The sequence below is a fragment of the Zea mays genome, chromosome 1, assembly GCF_902167145.1.
Source record: "Zea mays cultivar B73 chromosome 1, Zm-B73-REFERENCE-NAM-5.0, whole genome shotgun sequence".
Taxonomy (NCBI): Eukaryota; Viridiplantae; Streptophyta; class Magnoliopsida; order Poales; family Poaceae; genus Zea; species Zea mays.
This window is the reverse complement of record NC_050096.1, coordinates 252,117,454-252,133,308: the sequence shown is the minus strand read 5'-3', so window position 1 is coordinate 252,133,308 and position 15,855 is coordinate 252,117,454. Positions and strand designations below refer to the sequence as shown.

At 44.7% G+C, this 15,855-nt stretch overlaps 2 protein-coding genes across 2 annotated transcripts; one reads left to right on the top strand and one right to left on the bottom strand.

Annotated features, from left to right (window-relative positions):
* Nucleotides 1-2,851: 2,851 nt before the first annotated feature.
* On the top strand, nucleotides 2,852-5,260 carry LOC103643630 (dof zinc finger protein DOF5.7). Its single transcript, XM_008666794.2, has one exon. It carries the CDS (start codon nucleotides 3,939-3,941, stop codon nucleotides 5,019-5,021), a length of 1,083 nt encoding a protein of 360 aa, XP_008665016.1. The 5' UTR covers nucleotides 2,852-3,938; the 3' UTR covers nucleotides 5,022-5,260.
* A 4,501-nt stretch (nucleotides 5,261-9,761) lies between these two features.
* LOC100286167 (alpha-soluble NSF attachment protein) lies at nucleotides 9,762-14,275 on the bottom strand. Its single transcript, NM_001291610.1, has 9 exons — nucleotides 13,975-14,275; nucleotides 13,381-13,430; nucleotides 13,192-13,264; nucleotides 12,673-12,752; nucleotides 12,284-12,435; nucleotides 10,847-11,006; nucleotides 10,727-10,774; nucleotides 10,207-10,287; nucleotides 9,762-10,043 (listed from the first exon to the last, which is right to left on the bottom strand). The coding sequence occupies exons 1-9, from the start codon at nucleotides 14,117-14,119 to the stop codon at nucleotides 9,963-9,965; spliced, it is 870 nt and encodes a 289-aa protein (NP_001278539.1). The 5' UTR covers nucleotides 14,120-14,275; the 3' UTR covers nucleotides 9,762-9,962.
* Nucleotides 14,276-15,855: the final 1,580 nt, after the last annotated feature.

Here is a 15,855-nt window from a genome sequence, read left to right as displayed (position 1 = left end):
TTTTCATCAGCGAAAAGTAGATCAATATATTTTGACCATTAATTTTCTTTTGATATGTTCACATTTGCTAGGGAATCAATGTCATCGTAGAGGCACTTTGAATATAAATGTATCTATGTTTATTATTTTAATTTTGTATATAATTTGGACACCTACTTTTAAAAGTTTAAAAGTTTTGCTTTTTTCTGTAGAAAATATGATTATCATTCCGTGACCAGTTGACAACACAGAGTAACTTGGTTTGACAGCTTGACTAGTTCAGCTGAAGCGAGCCCCGGGGTCGGGCCTGTTGCTCTGGATTCGAGTTGCACAATCACCATCAGTCCATGCCTGGTCAATGACGTCCAGGACATAGAGCATGGGACCTGTCAGTGATATAACTTAGGCTTTCGCTCCTAGATTATATAAACTATATATTACAGTGGAAGGATAGTAGGGTAAAATATTACTTTGGAAACATAAATAAGCTAGTATTATGTAGCTTATTTGTAACACTAAAGTGATATTTCTCTCCCTCTCACTCTTCTACCATAATTCAACTTATATAATCTAGAAAGGAAACAAACACACCCTTAGAGCTGATTTGGTGACCAAGGATCACGAAGGGATTCGAGGGAATTGAAGGGGAAATTAGTTCATTTCCCCCTCAATCCCCTCTAATCCCTCCGTGATCCACTTGTCACCAAATCAACCCTTAGTCAATGACATCCAGGCTAGTGGGGGGCTACATGATAGCAGCCATGGTGTGTACTTAGGTCCTATTTGTTTGGGTTTTCGGACAGCTTCTCAACATGATAAGCAAGAAACTAAAATAGATGATTAGCCTTTTGTTTTAGCTTCCGGAAAACTAGAAACTTTGAAAAGCCGACTTTATATGAGAAGCTAAAAAGGCTGGTTGGTTTTGTGGTCTTTCTGTAGGTGAGTTGAGAAAACTAATAACATCATCGAAAAATTATTATTGGCTTCTCATGATCAAGAGCTTGGCAACAACTTTTTAGAAAGCTTCAAAAGCTACATCACAAACAAACAGGGTCTTAGTTACTTTTGATTTAGGGACATAGCGAGACGAAATAGATCATTCCACTCTTAGGGTTTGTTTGGTGACAAGGTAATTGAAGGGAATTGAGGGAGAAATTAGTTCATTTTTCCCTCGCCTCTTCAATTCCTTAATTTCCTCCTTATTTTCCTTCAATTCCTTTCAATTCCCTTGTCACCAGGCTCCTAAGGGATGGAATGGCTCCATGTCGATGTTTGGTCGAGGGAATGAGTATGTTCATGTTTTGTGTTTTGTTGAAGTGGACCCACATGTCATGATGGTTAGCATTTCATCTCTCGCCTGCCCCCACCTCGTCCCATTGATTTTTTGTGGACGGAGATGGGGCTTGTTTGGTTAGAGGTGGATTTGAAGGGGATTAAACCCCCTTCTATTCAAATTTTAATAGGAGAGGATTTAACCCCCTCTAATCTTCTTCAATCCACTTCTAACCGAACAAACTCTTAGAAATATTTCTCTCTAAAGACATCCCTATCTCTAACATCCTCAAACTAAAAACCGAATGAAGTGAACCATATGTTCCACCCGATGTTTGAATAGGGCAACTAGAAACACATTAGACTATATGTCGGACCATGTGATCTAGTAGCCATTGGCGCGACCCAACGAATAGTTCAATGTGTGCATGAAACATCAACTCTGGCAGTGGCAGGGCGGTAGACCGATGGCTTTTGGTCTGATGGTGGGCATCAAAACACTTCGGTGTCCCCGACTTATTAGCCCTTAGGGCTATAGATAGGAGTGAGGACTGGCCTTGGTTTTGGGTGCTAAGCACCTTGGGGATTTTGTGCCCTTGCTTGAGTATGCTTAGGAGTCCTCAATCTGACTTGTGGAAGTAGTGATTTCATTTGATTGTGAGTGAGTTATCGCTAGTCGTTGCATTGACAGATTGGCACCACGTGATCGTGTCGCAAGCCGACGATGCTTATTATTCTTAGAGTTTTTTTTGGCTTGAAGGTTGTGAGTTCCGTTGAGCCTATATGAAGTTGTGAGTGGCTATAGAAAAGGCTTTGCGGCTATGGAGAATGCCTCTTAGTTGTAAGGGCTAGGATGAGTTTTAGAGGAATAGGCTAGTTGATAAAGGCAAGAATGAGATGTACGGATCCATCACTAAGTTTTTTAGGGCTGTATCCAAAGACATAGAAATGGATGTTTTTTTATGTCAATGGATGAAGTCAAAGTTTATGACTTGTGTCGATATTGTAGTGGATGAAATGGTTGACGAGCAATAATGCAATATTGATCTATTGTGGTTATTGTGGTTACCAGAAATGTTTAGACTTTGTTCGATTATTTCTATCTCATATGGATTGAATGTGATTGAAAAAAAATAAAATATTTAGATTTATTTAGGATTTAAACTCACTTAATCCCTCTCAATCCAGATGAATTGGGAGCGTACAAACGAGCTAAGAGCATCTCTAAGAGACTAGCTAAATAGCTCGTAAAGCTAAATTTTAGCTAATTAATAGCATAATAGCTATCCAATAGAGTAGCCATTTAACTTGCTAAGCTATCTGGCTCTCTAAATTAACTCCCTCACTAGCCAAATTTGGCTAGCAACTCTCGCTAGCCAAGCTAAATTGCATTTTGGAGAGTCTGTTGGAATAAGATGTCATATATAGAGTTTAATATTTATGGAGAGACAAATAAAATATTAAATAGAGAGTAAAAAATAAAGAGTCTTTTGGAGATGCTCTAAGTGAGTGGATTTGTGCTAGTCAAAACCAGCGCGGCGCGGGGGTCCCGTCCACGCCGCGCGCGGAGGCGGGCGGAGTCTTCTTCTCCTCGCCGCGCGCGACAGTGAGGCAGTAGCAGTAGTAACTGCCCTATCCCCGGCCCGCCTGACCGGCCGAATTAACGGCGTGCTGGCCCTGGCCCCATGAACATCTGTAGAAAAGAGCGTGCATATCGCACCGCCTACAGAGACAGTACTGTTGTGATCTGCCGCCGGGCAGAGGTGTCAGAGGTGTCCTGACGTCGCCTGTCTCCGCGCGATTTGCATCCCGCCGGCCTCATCATCAGTGCTGTGCATCCATTGATGGCATACTGATTGATGAGAGATAGATCTCCTCCTCTGTCCTGTGTCCTCTCTCTCTCTCCAGCGCTGCGCTCGGCTGTGGTAGTAGCTATAGCTAGCTAGGTACGGCAGTAGAAGCTAGGTGCAGGACGTAGGCTCTGCTATTATGAAGCCTGTACAAGATGTCATCTCTTACCTTAACAATGAGATACTAGCGGACGGACAGCTGCTGCTGGCGCGTCTGCACTTGCCTGCATGCTGGAGGTGAATTTAACTCGGGGCCCCCCTTGTGGCTCTGCAGTGCGGGGGCAGCAGCAGTAGCAACAGCGATTCCGATCTGGGAGTGGGACTAGGAGCGATAAGCACCCGTCGTCGTCGTCGTCCAGCTTCTCCTTCTCCTTCCCCTGCTGAGGTGGTGTGGTGGTCGTGACACATGACATGAGCTCTCGCTAAGGCCGCTAGCAACTTGATGGCAATCACAGGCGCCAATCCGCGGACGTCGCTTTTGACGCTCTCATTAATCCCATGCATGCAGCAGCGAGGCGATGCGATGGATGGGATGCCCCCCACACACACATGAGACGCCATTCAATAGGAACCCCGCCCCCCCGGCGTCTTCCCTCCTCGCCAGGAAACCCTCCTCCACCGTTGCATTTGCGTACACCCAATCCTGCTTCCTTATATACGCGAGCGTACCCACCTAAACACCTGATACCTAGCCGCCTGCTCGTCACGTACCATGGCCATCGCCTAGCGAGCTAGCTAGGACGCCCGAGCTGCTAGCTGCAAGAGCTCTCTCGGCCGCCGCCCGCCCCCGGCCTGTAGCTAGCTTCTGCTTTGTTGCGAGGTACGTATATTATTAATATGGCGTCGACGACGGGGGACGACGCGGTCGGTACACGTAAGGGCGGCACCGGCGCCGGGGGCACTCCTCCTCCTACCACGCAGACGCAGACGCAGCCGCCCCCGCCGCCCGAGCAGGGGCTGCGGTGCCCGCGCTGCGACTCCCCCAACACCAAGTTCTGCTACTACAACAACTACAGCCTCTCGCAGCCGCGCTACTTCTGCAAGACCTGCCGCAGGTACTGGACCAAGGGCGGCGCGCTCCGCAACGTGCCCGTCGGCGGGGGCTGCCGCAAGAACAAGCGCTCGCGCTCCGCGGCCGCCGTGGCGGCTGCTGCTGCTGCGGCGGCGGCGGCCTCCTCCTCGCGGCTCTCGCTCAACCTGCCCCCAGAGGCCGCCGCCGCCGCCGACCAGCAGGCGGCGCGGCTGGGCTTCCTCGGCGCTCATCATCCGGTGGCGTCGTCGACGATCGACGGAGGCGGCCCCGCCGCGGCCGACTACCACCACCAGCAGGCGGGCGCCGCCGCCGTCGGGATGATCGCGCTGCCGCGGCTCCACGCGCCCGGCGTCGTCGGCCAGTACGTGCCGTTCGGGGAGTGGCACCCCGGGACGGCCGGGGACGTGGTGACCGGTGGCGCGGCGGTGAGCAGCAGCAGCAGCAGCATCGCGTCGTCCATCGAGTCGCTGAGCTTCATCAACCAGGACCTCCACTGGAAGCTGCAGCAGCAGCGGCTGGCCACCATGTTCCTGGGCGCGCCGACGAGCGCCGCCGCGGCCGCGGCCGCCCACGCCGACAGCGCGGCGCATGTGGGCGGCGCCTTCATGCAGATGTCGGTGGCGGAGTCCACCATGACCATGCCGCCGCCGCCGCTGGCGACGTCGTGGTTCATGGACAGCTCCTGCTACGCGCTCCCTTCCCCGACGATGACCGCGCACGCTAGCACGGCCGCGGCCGTAGCAGCCGCCACCGGTACCTGCAACGTCGTCAACGGCGCTGGCGCTGGCGACGACGACAGCGCCGCGTCGAACAACAACAACAACTGCGGGCCGGGGAGCGCGATCCAGTCGTGGGGCGACATGTCGGCGTTCGCGATGCTGCCTTGATGGCTGGATGGCTGGCGCGCGGCGCGCCAACAGGAAGAAGAAGAGACCTCCAGTTTGGAATTGAAGCTAGCAGGGCTGATTCCGAAGGAATTGAGCTAGCGACGGAGATACCTATATTTTAATGAATCTCTTAAACAGTGTAGCTGTCCATCTCGATCTAACTGCATATTGTATTTGTTGATCGTCGTGTGAGTAATGAGTATATTATATATATATTTGTCGAGAACATTCTGACCGGCCATAGATGCATGTTGTCGTGGTAGTAGCTGGTCTTTTTCTTTTTCTTTTCTCTTTACTCCATTCTTGTTCCTGCTTTTCACTTTGTCTATCCATATATGCTCATGCATATACTACTACCTCATGCATGTTGATTGCTTTGAGCTGCTGCTGCTGCATGCTAGCACAGGATGAATACAATACAAGTTGGTTCTGTGATCCGTACGTCTATCCGTGAAAACATGCATGGTACACGCAGCTGTAGCAAGCGCTGTTGTTTCCTGTGGGCCGGGTGGGTGTGTGAGCTGTATAGGCGCGTCGTCAAGCCGCTCCAGCTCGAGCGAGCCTCCAGCTAGCTCCAATGGCAGGCAGGCTTGTGATGTGACCGAGACAGACTGATGAGGGTGTGTGTGTGTTAGGAAGGCAGCTAGGCGGGTTCAGGGTCACGGGAATCCCATCTATCCCACGTAGAGGTCGCGAGCTACCCGCGGCAAGCCAGCCAGAGCCACGCACGTACGTGTGTACCTGTACCGGCAGCGCAAGGTGAGGGTAGGCTTAGCTTAGCCAACCAATGCAAACTCCCAGCTACGAATATGATAGGCTGCTGCAATCAGCGAAATCTCTCGTCTCTTGGGTTGGAGCGAGCTGCAATCAGCGACATCTCTCGTCTCTTGGGTTGGAGCGAGGGTGACAGAGTCGCTCCATTCTATATTTGGTTTTGGTTCGAGAGAGAACGATGCGATCAAAGTGGAATGACTCTAAATCACGAATATCGTCCTCCATAGTTGGGACAAGCACGCTAAAAAATGGTGAAATCCCACCATATTTCTACTTCTCCCTCTCTCTTTGCGATGATCCTAAACAGAAAAATTAAATGGAAATATTTCACACCACACACTCTTAGAATCTCGAATAGAGTCGCTTCGCTCGCTAAGGATGTGTTTGGTTAAGGAGTGAAGAATAATGAAGTGACTCTATTTCTTTTTTTTATGTTTAGTTTAAAAAAAGAGGAGCAGAATGGCTATTGAAGTCTTCATATGAAAATTTACCATAAATAGTTGGAATACTCTCGCTCCACAAAAACGACTGGATGTGAGCGCTCTCCTCCCTCTCGTACCCTCTATACTCATATGGCTCTCCAACCAATAAACAGAGAATGGAGCATATTGTACTCTCCAACCAAACAAAAAAACGGAGTGACTCTGTTCTATTTGCCAAACGCGGAATAGAACGGCTCTATTCATATAACTGCTACATTTTAGTTGACTCTCCAACCAAACACACCCTAATGGTATATTTGGTTAAGAAGCAGAGGAGAATAAAGTGGCTCTATTAATTTTTATTTTCTGGATGTTTGATTTTCAACGGAAGAGGAGCGGAGTGCTCTTGCTGAAGTCTATATATGACAAATTTTTGGAATGCCCCCGCTTTACCAAAACAACTGGACGCGAGTGTTCTCCTCCACCCCACAGTCATATGGTTCTTCAACCAAACAAAGAACGGGGTTCCTCCGCTCTACCCTACTCTTTAACCAAACAAAAAATAGAGTAATCATGTTCTGTTTTCCAAACATATACGGCATGTTTGGTTGCCGCGTTCACGGGCGCCGGGCTCGTAGCGGCCTGGGCGGCTAGAGATGCTCTCTCCCCACGTCTCCACGCGCGCAGGCAGACACATGAAAAAACACCTGAGTTGCATCCACAGGTACAGGCCGGCATCCAAACGTTCAGGCAATCAATCACCGGTTTGCATGCGGTCAACGCACCTGATGAGCTTGGGCGGGGCGAGCACGAGAACCAAACACGCCTATAATGAAATGGCTCCATTCTTTGAACTGGAATAGAGCTACCCCTTCCGATTGGCTCTCAAGCCAAACACACCCTAAATAGAATGGAACCGATCTACTCTCTGACCAAACGGACCCATGCATACATGGCGGAGTGCAGTAATATATCCGTCAATCCTAGGTAGCCTCTGGAGTCTCGATCAGTAGTCATAAACTTGTGTTATACTGTTGTAGCAGCGGCACTGCACCTTCGGACCTGCCAAAGTGGTGGTGCCCGCCGCGCCGGCGGATACAGTAATGGCTTGCCCAGCCGGTTTAACTCCCCGTATATATCGCCAGCTTCCGGTGAATCGGTGATAAATAAATACTCCTGCTCCATGAGCGAGCCATTGAGGAGGGAGCTAGCTAGCACCTAGCAGAGAGAGACGTACACCAGTGTTTCATGCATGCATGGTCCTGAATGAATGAAGAGGCTCCTTTTCCTGTCTTTGGCGCAGTTGGATTCTTCCATTCATGTTCCCTGCGATCTTCGTCGTCACCTAGCATCGCCAGAGCTGACCGAACAGGCCGGCCAGGTCGCCATTAATAGCTTCCTCGATCGCCGATAGATGAGCTCTGCTGCGCGCAGGATATCTGCAGCCGCCAGAACCGCCAGCACGTACGATCAAGAGGAATGAAGGACTGCCGCCGTCTGAGAAGGACGGTAATGACGACGACGTACCACATCTAGCTCTAGCCAGCTGCTCCGACGTACGAACGACTAGGGATAAAAAAACAGTTTCGGAATGACGACTGCTAATGGAATAATGGTATTCTGGAAATCGATTTGTATTTTTTTTGAAACTGAATCGGTATCAAAATCGGTATGATGTTATATCGATAGTCTACTTCATTTTTATCGGTAATTACTAGACTTATGTCTCAGAATTTTCAGCAAGCTAGTGGCTAGCAACTCGGTCACAGCCCACAGATGACCTAGCCAAATCCTCCTCCCTCCCACAAATGATTTATCACACCGCATGCACGTCTCTACACGAGAATTACTTCTTTTGTATTCTTGGACGCATTAAGAATTTTTTGGGACAAATTGTGCTGGGAGCCCGTTAGGATTAGCGATTTGGTCTCTCGAACAAATCCACTCTTTTCTATACATATTTATGTATATATAATGATAGATAGCCGACAACTTACTTTTTCCACAAACTAGATTCTAGGATTTCTTTGTAAGGCTGCGACAGATAAATCTTTATCCGAGGGAAAAAAATCATGAGTAAGTATGCCATATCAGCTAGATCGAGTGGATACTGTAAATTATGGTCAATGTATACGAAGAGTCTGTCTCTCTTGATGTGGGTAACCAAACACGCGCATATTGTGCTAGTGTTGTCGTTGCACTTCCGTAGCTAGTTGGCTTATAGTTTAGTAGCTTAGTCCACTAGTTGAATAGTGCTAGTATAGCTTGTGCATTGTGCTTATTACTCACTAGCATGTGTAAGAGCTCTCAGTAACTTGTGTAACTAGTTATCTAGGTTTGTGTGACTTCAAAAACTATAATTGTATAGTATAGCTCCTATTAGTTTGGCATTTCTAAGGTGTTTTGTGATAAGATGGAGAGATATACTCTTTGCTAGACTGGATATTTTAATTTTATATTAGTTTTAGTTACCCGACATTATTAAGTCTAGAGAATATTGTTCACGCTGCCTTATCTACTTTGTCATCTAGACTTTGCATCTGCCTAAATCGTCAAGAAAGGACGACGCGGAGGCCTCTAGAAAAATTGTGGTCGTGGGTACAAAGGTAAAATTACCTGTTCAGTAGTTCTCACTTAGGCTTGTTGGCAAAATTTACCTCTTCGGTAGTTCTCACTCAGGCTTTGTTCACTTGTTTGGTTGCATAAGAACTTAGCTTTGTTGGCAAAATTTACCTCTTCAGTAGTTCCCACTTAGGCTTTGTCTTTGTTTACTCAGCCCTCAGCCCTTGTTCGGTTGCATGCAGAAGGATTGAGATAATTAAATATATTTTTATGCAATTTTAACTGGCAAGAGATTTAATACCCTCTAATTTCTTTTAATCCATTTCTAAAGGAAAGCCCTTACCTGATTCATATTCACTTAAAAATCTAAACAGCGCCGAAACAAAAGCCACATCGATCCAGGGCCTATTTGGGAGGACTTCACATAAATTTTAAATTTGATTTTTCAGCTTCACCATAAAATAGCACATAAATTTCAACTTCGATTTTCCAGCTTCACCATAAAACACCTCCATATATTGTTTTTCCAACTTCGCCATAAAACAGCTCTATACATTGTTGAAATGGGTTTAGCTAGCACATGGATTCCAACTTTTATAATACAATTAATTTGTATAAGTTTTCTTAATTACCCTGGACATCGCCAACTGACATGTCTATTTGATTGGTGCATTTGCGAGCATGCCTCCGAGAATGAATGTCGACCAATTGTTTGATGACGGTTTAGAATGTATAAGTACAAGATCAATCAGTGAAAGTATAAATAAAAGATCAATCAATGAAAGAAATCGCAATTCAATCATTTCTTTCTCTCGATTACATATATACTCTCAAACACATAAAAACAAAATTCATACTGCTCCCTGTTATATACTACCTCCGTTCTCAAATATTTGTCGTCCGTTAGATTATTTTTCGACTAAAACGCGACAACTAAAAAGGAATGGAGGGAATATTAAACCTCTTTATACTAGAAAGACTGGAGTAATATGGGTAGCATATATAACCATGAACAATAATCCACAAATGCAACATATAGGATGCCATATATATAAATGGCAGCTACTGGATTCCAAATGCGGTATCCAGGAGGTTTTGTATATCCATACTTATATCAAACAATCTTGTGTAATGATTTCACGGCATCCTCAACGAAATCATGAAACCTTTTGTGGAACAGAGCCTAGGTTAGATCATCCTCATCCTCCTCCTTTTTCTTCAACTCGTTCTTTGCCTTCAGAAGGAGAGTTGTTTTCCAAGGATCCTGAAACAAAGACATGAGATACCTTGTGTAAAGGGGAGCTAACCTACTGTTTATGTTTCTGAAGTTAAGATGCAATGCTTCATCTCAGATAACACACTGCCCTAGAAGAGGCACCTGCCCAAATAATGAAGGAAAACACAGAGAAGTTTCCAATTGACTGTACCAGGCGTGTCATGCTGTCAAACTCCTTTACTGCATCAGTAAACTTGCCAACGTCTCCTTCATCCGTAGAGGCTGCAAGGTCCTGCCATGCAAATTTCAGTTCAGCCAAGTCAGCTAAGGAAACAAAACATCTAGGACTTCTTTTTCTCGAACACGTGAACATCTAGGACTGACAGAGCCTTTTTTGGGTTTTATTTTAGATAGTTCATGTTCAATAATTGAACTGTGCTACACTGTTAAAAAAATTATGGAATTCAAGCAAGCGATGTTTATCTTTTAAAAACTTGTACTGGGAGCAGTTTAGTCCTTCGGCGATGGGCGTTTGTAATCTGTGTTAGTTCTGGTGTGCGTGGTATTTCTCATTGCCCTTTGGAGATGAACTTTATGTTCTTTTCAATCTACTATAATGCAAGGCAGAGCTCCTGCCATTTTTCTTCAAAAAAAAACTAGCAATGTATAATCAAGGGCTACGTATCATGATGAACACAGTGAACAAAAGGAATGTGAGTATTGTATGGTACTGCCAAAAGCTTGTATTCGCGTGTCCCTGAGAAGGTTGGGTCAATGTCCTGCCAAAAGGAGTAACATTTAAGAAGTTGACAATAGCATCCAGCTGAAAGTTCAATGGAACAGTTTGGCACCTGATAGCGCTCCAATGAATTATTTATAGCAACAACATCACCTCTACAAAGTTGGCAAATGCCCGCATTAAGAAGAGTGCCTCTGACACCGTACTTGAGAAGGTTATTGTTTATTGATTTACGAGCAATTTCTTCAAAGAGCTCGGTTGCTTTCTGGTACCTGAACATGACAGTGTGTGTGATAAACTGTGCACAATGCCGCAGTCATGCAAAATATCTAACAAGCTATAAGGAAGCAAGATAAAATTATCTAACAAGCTAAGAAAGCATGGTAAAACATATAACAATCTAAGAAAGCAAAATAGACCATCAGAAGAGTGAACAAATGGTTCAAAAGAGACAGATAAGTCATAACCTAATACCTAGACCAAAAAAGTGGTTAGTTCAAGCTGGCTACATTAACCTACCCATTTCAAATGAAATACATATCCCCAGCCGATTTGCAGCAACTTTATAAGAACAAAACCAAGCCCAACTCAACTATCCATAATTCCATATAGATGATGCCGGCCTCATGTTTTGATTTTCTTTTAACACAAACGGCAGGAGCTCTGCCTTTCAATTAAGAAGGAAAGAGTTTTAGGTATAGGGTGCCATTCAATTAAGAAGGGAATAGTAAGTACAGGGTGGGCAAAGACCCAAAAGAACTCCATCCCCAAGCGTGCTCAGAAGGAAGTGGGTGGGTTTAGGTAGGGAGGCACTAATAATCAAAAAACAAAAGTGCCCTTTAGGTAGGTTGCAAGCGATGTTTTGTATCCAGCAGAGAGAAGCAACACGCTAAAGCAGAAAATAACAATTAATAGAATGCCAATTCTTTGTGAACAGATCAAAATGCCTCAGTTGATGCAATGGGTTAGTCTTGATGGCATTCCATCATTCATAGTGATATTTATCGTGCTATTAAAGTCATTTTAATTTTCAGTGCAAAATATATTGCACAATCAGTTCGAGTGTTTTGCGGTGCGTGTTGATGTCCCAATCCAACCGTCCGGTTTTGTTTATTGTGTTGCCCACTCTGGGTTTCTCCTTTTTAAATATAATCGGCAAGCTTTGCTTGGTTCGTTTCAAAAAAAATATTGCACAATCAGTGAAGAGGGAGCAGGAGTCTACAAAACAGTTCAGTAGTCAAAATTCGCTGTTGAAAACAATGTTTAGCCATGCATTTTCTGTTAAATGGCCTTAATTTTCTATCGGGATTGCACCACGTGAGAGTTAGAAGACAGCTGAGAGCACACAGAAGTTCATTATTTCTATTATGTATGTAAGATTTAACAAGTTATTAAACTAGAAATCAGAAAGCATGTATTGAGCATACTTTCATTTTAGAATGCCAGTGAAAATCTGCATTTATGTCAGCACCGAATTGTGTTTTATTGGTCATTTTTTAGTCATTCAGAATAAAGCCATTGTTGCATAAAGCTAAAGTTAAAAGCTTACTTTTCCAGCTGAGCATATATTTCAGCGATTTTCTGTGTCATGCTGTTTGCCTGAGAGGATTGTCCCTCACTATCAAAAAGATCAGCAGCGCGATTCAGGTAGACTGCGGCATTCTCTAAATCTTGTTCTTGCAGATAGATTTCACCGATATCCTGAAATGTCCAAATGCAAGGCCATCATGTTGGTGCTTCCAGATAATAATAATTATTCTGTTCTTGTGAAAGAACACATAATCCAAGTGTATTGTTCAATACTTTTTCCAAAAACAGAAGTGTTTGGTCAGTAAAATAGATATGTAGGTTAATTCTTTGCAGTACAAGAACTGGAAAATAAGAAAAAAATATAGGCATCCATGTATAACATAAATCATCATTAATAATGTATATGACCTTGCTGTATCTTGCAGCCATGTTCAGTCTACTGATTTCCTGGAAAAGATTAACGGCACTGTTAAGTGCTTGTGCAGCATCTGCATCAAACATTATATGTAACAGTTAGTAGAGCATGTTGTAGCATGAATATTCATGCCAAGAGAATCGAACTTCATTTTGTCTGGTTGGATTAATGATTTGTTTAGTTGCAGAAAGTACTGGCAAAACATAGCCTTAATGTTTCTTTGATTGCATTAAAACAATTATTGTCAAAAGGACATGCCATCTTTTGCATGCTAGCTGCTATATGTCCCAAGGGTAGCCAACTATGGAAAGAGGTAGACATATTTAGCCAGAAGGAACAAACCAAACAGCATAACTTGGACAATTGAATGGGTTTCACAAGCCCCAATAAATGATATTCCAGAAAATATGAAGGATATATCGAACTGTATGGCTAGCTAGAAAATGTACGAAGTGAAGAATAACAACAAAGGGGGATATTCATCATACTCAGGTAAGTGTATATAAAAGTACCTTGCAGGGAGAACTTCTTGTAGCAGTTTGCTGCCTCAACATAAGCAGAGGCAGCATCGTGCTTGTTATCCCCCTAATAAAACAACATCAGCAGCATAGTCTCATAATTTAATTTCCATGACCACATGCAATGGTATGCAGAAAATTCAAAAAGGAATAGCCAAACAAACCAGGAATAGGCCAACGAACCTGCAAATGACAATCTGCAATCTTTTTGTATACCGCAGCCGCTCTGCTCCCTATAGCAAATAGTTACAATGATTAACAAGGATAAGAAGTTTTAATTTTCCTTAATGCAGAGGAGTATTTGAAAAAAATCCAAAAATAACAAGATAAATCTGCAATTTCAGATTCCTCATGGATAGTAAATGGATTCGAGAGGACAACAGGCAGAGTAGGTATTGAACATGCATATCAGCAGTTCAGGATCCCTAATGGATGAGTCGGGTGTGAAACCAGTATACTTTGCAAGTTTGCATTTCAGACAATGGAACAGATGAAGCTGCACGTGGATGGTAGTATCAGGGAGCTCAATATTAAGATCAGCCTTACAGCATAGACAACTTACGTCTAAATCACGAGTATCATGTAACATCCCCCCAATCAAAATCACTTATATGAAAGGATAAACCTAGAAATCGCATTCCCTACGTACCCCCCGCGATACCCAGCGAAACGACAACATCAGACACCTACGTACGATCGATCGCGCATTGATGTCTCAGCAAAAGCACACGGATGCGAGATTGCCAAATGATGCAAAGGGAGGAACAGGGGTCTCACAGTTCTTCGCGAGTTTGAAGAAGCTGCCAGCCCTGTCGAGGAGGTCGGCGGCTTCCTCGTACTTATTGCCGAAGAGGCCCCAGCCGGAGAGCTTCTGATCGGCCTTCTTCTCGAAATCGACCCCGTGACCCTCGTGGTCGCCCATTCCTCTCTCTCTCTCTCTCTCTCTCTCTCTCTTTCCGTGTGCTGCCGTACGACGACGCGGTGGTGCGCGTTGCTACCGATCGGTGGCGGTGGAGGTGGACGGTGGTGCCCTGCGGAGTGCGAACTGCTGCGACAGGGCACCTGGCGCCTTCCTGGGTTTGCGGCCTGCGGGGAACTGTCGACGGGCCTGGTGAGATATGGTTCCCGTTTCCCGAGTTCGCTACTCCGTACTTGGATTCCACCAGGCCCATAGATGAAGCCCAATAACTTTACACATCAGGTGCAAACAATAACCGTACAAATTTATATACATTGATAAGGATAGAGTTATGTGAAAATATATGAAATGGTCGTTTTGAAAAGCTGATATACTGAGGACGGTTGCTTTCGAAAATCATCATCATTATTTATACAATTTATAGCCAATATGGATTCATCAAGGAACGGGCAATACAAGACTGTCTAGTATGGGCCTACGTACACCTCTGTAAATGTTCAAAAAAAAGGAAATGGTCATCTTAAAATTGAACTTCTAGAGAGACTTTGATAAGCTGGAACATGAAGTCATTTATAGCATTCTATGGCACAAGGGCTTTATGAATCCTGGATCTGTCACTAGACATAGGGGTACGTGCATGAAGAGGGCAATGTTTTTCCACATATGCTAGGGAGTAGGGAGTGCACGGACGAAGGGACTTCTGGCAAAGACTTGGGCGCTGATGGAACTGCTGATGAATTTCCATGTACTTACAAGCTAAGGAACGGAACAGATCGAGATGATATCAGCTCGTGTCCCGGAGCGTGCTAGCGATACGCTACAGTATACAAGAACCAGACGCAGCGCCTTGCTCCGGCGACGCGATGCCGAAGAGGCTCTCGTCTTGCTGGCCTATGTCGCCATGTTCATCTTGCCGGCCGAGCCTGGCGATCTCCCGCCGCGTCGTGAGCCGGAGCTCCCGCTCCGACGCGCCGCCAGAAGGTAGAAGAGGCCAAAAGTGGCATTTTGAATTATTGGTTCATGAAAAATAGGTTAGTAGCTGCACTGGGATATTTCGTCTACTTAACGCTGTTTAAGCGGGATAAATAAGCGAGCGCAACGAATGTCGAAGTATTTTAGCGAGCGGCAACGACAAGCGGCCTAAATAATAAATTTTCCAGAGTAATTCAATTTTAAATCTAGTTTTGGCAGGCCAACTCCCATCAAACCTAATTGGCGACGGGGTATTGAAGGGGTGGGGGGAGAACAAGGCTTGTCGACGCGGCCGATGGGAGAGCGGTGGTCCAGCACAATGGTCACCCAAATAGAGAATTATTGGAGAAGCATTTTTATATCCACTTCTTAAATTTAAGATTTAGGGGTTGTTTAGAAAACTATTGTAGTTGCTATAAGACAATATTCATCAAGTTAACTATATGGTCCCCAAAAGGTCAAAACACTGATTTGTACTGCAGACTGCGAACAACGGTCACACAAAACATTGTTTCGTACTATAGATTGTACTGTTTGCAGAGTAAAGTTTTGAAATATGAGATGAGATAGGAAATAAAATGGATAAGGTGCCGAAGATAGAGGGTGTTTAGAACTAATTATTAGTTAGCTAAAAATTGCTAGTTGAATTAGCCAGGTAACAAATAGCTAGTTAACTATTAGCTAATTTGCTAAAAGTAGTTAATAGCTGAATTATTAGCTAAACTGTTTAGAATCTTTAATTAATTTTAGTATCTAATTATTAATGC

Coding starts and splice junctions, on each gene's coding strand:
- LOC103643630 (XM_008666794.2), top strand. CDS start 3,939: ATGGCGTCGACGACGGGGGACGACGCGGTCGGTACACGTAAGGGCGGC.
- LOC100286167 (NM_001291610.1), bottom strand. CDS start 14,119: ATGGGCGACCACGAGGGTCACGGGGTCGATTTCGAGAAGAAGGCCGAT. Junction 13,431..13,974: donor CTTCAAACTCGCGAAGAACT/GTGAGACCCCTG, acceptor TATTTGCTATAG/GGAGCAGAGCGGCTGCGGTA. Junction 11,007..12,283: donor ATATATGCTCAGCTGGAAAA/GTAAGCTTTTAA, acceptor TGTCATGTTCAG/GTACCAGAAAGCAACCGAGC.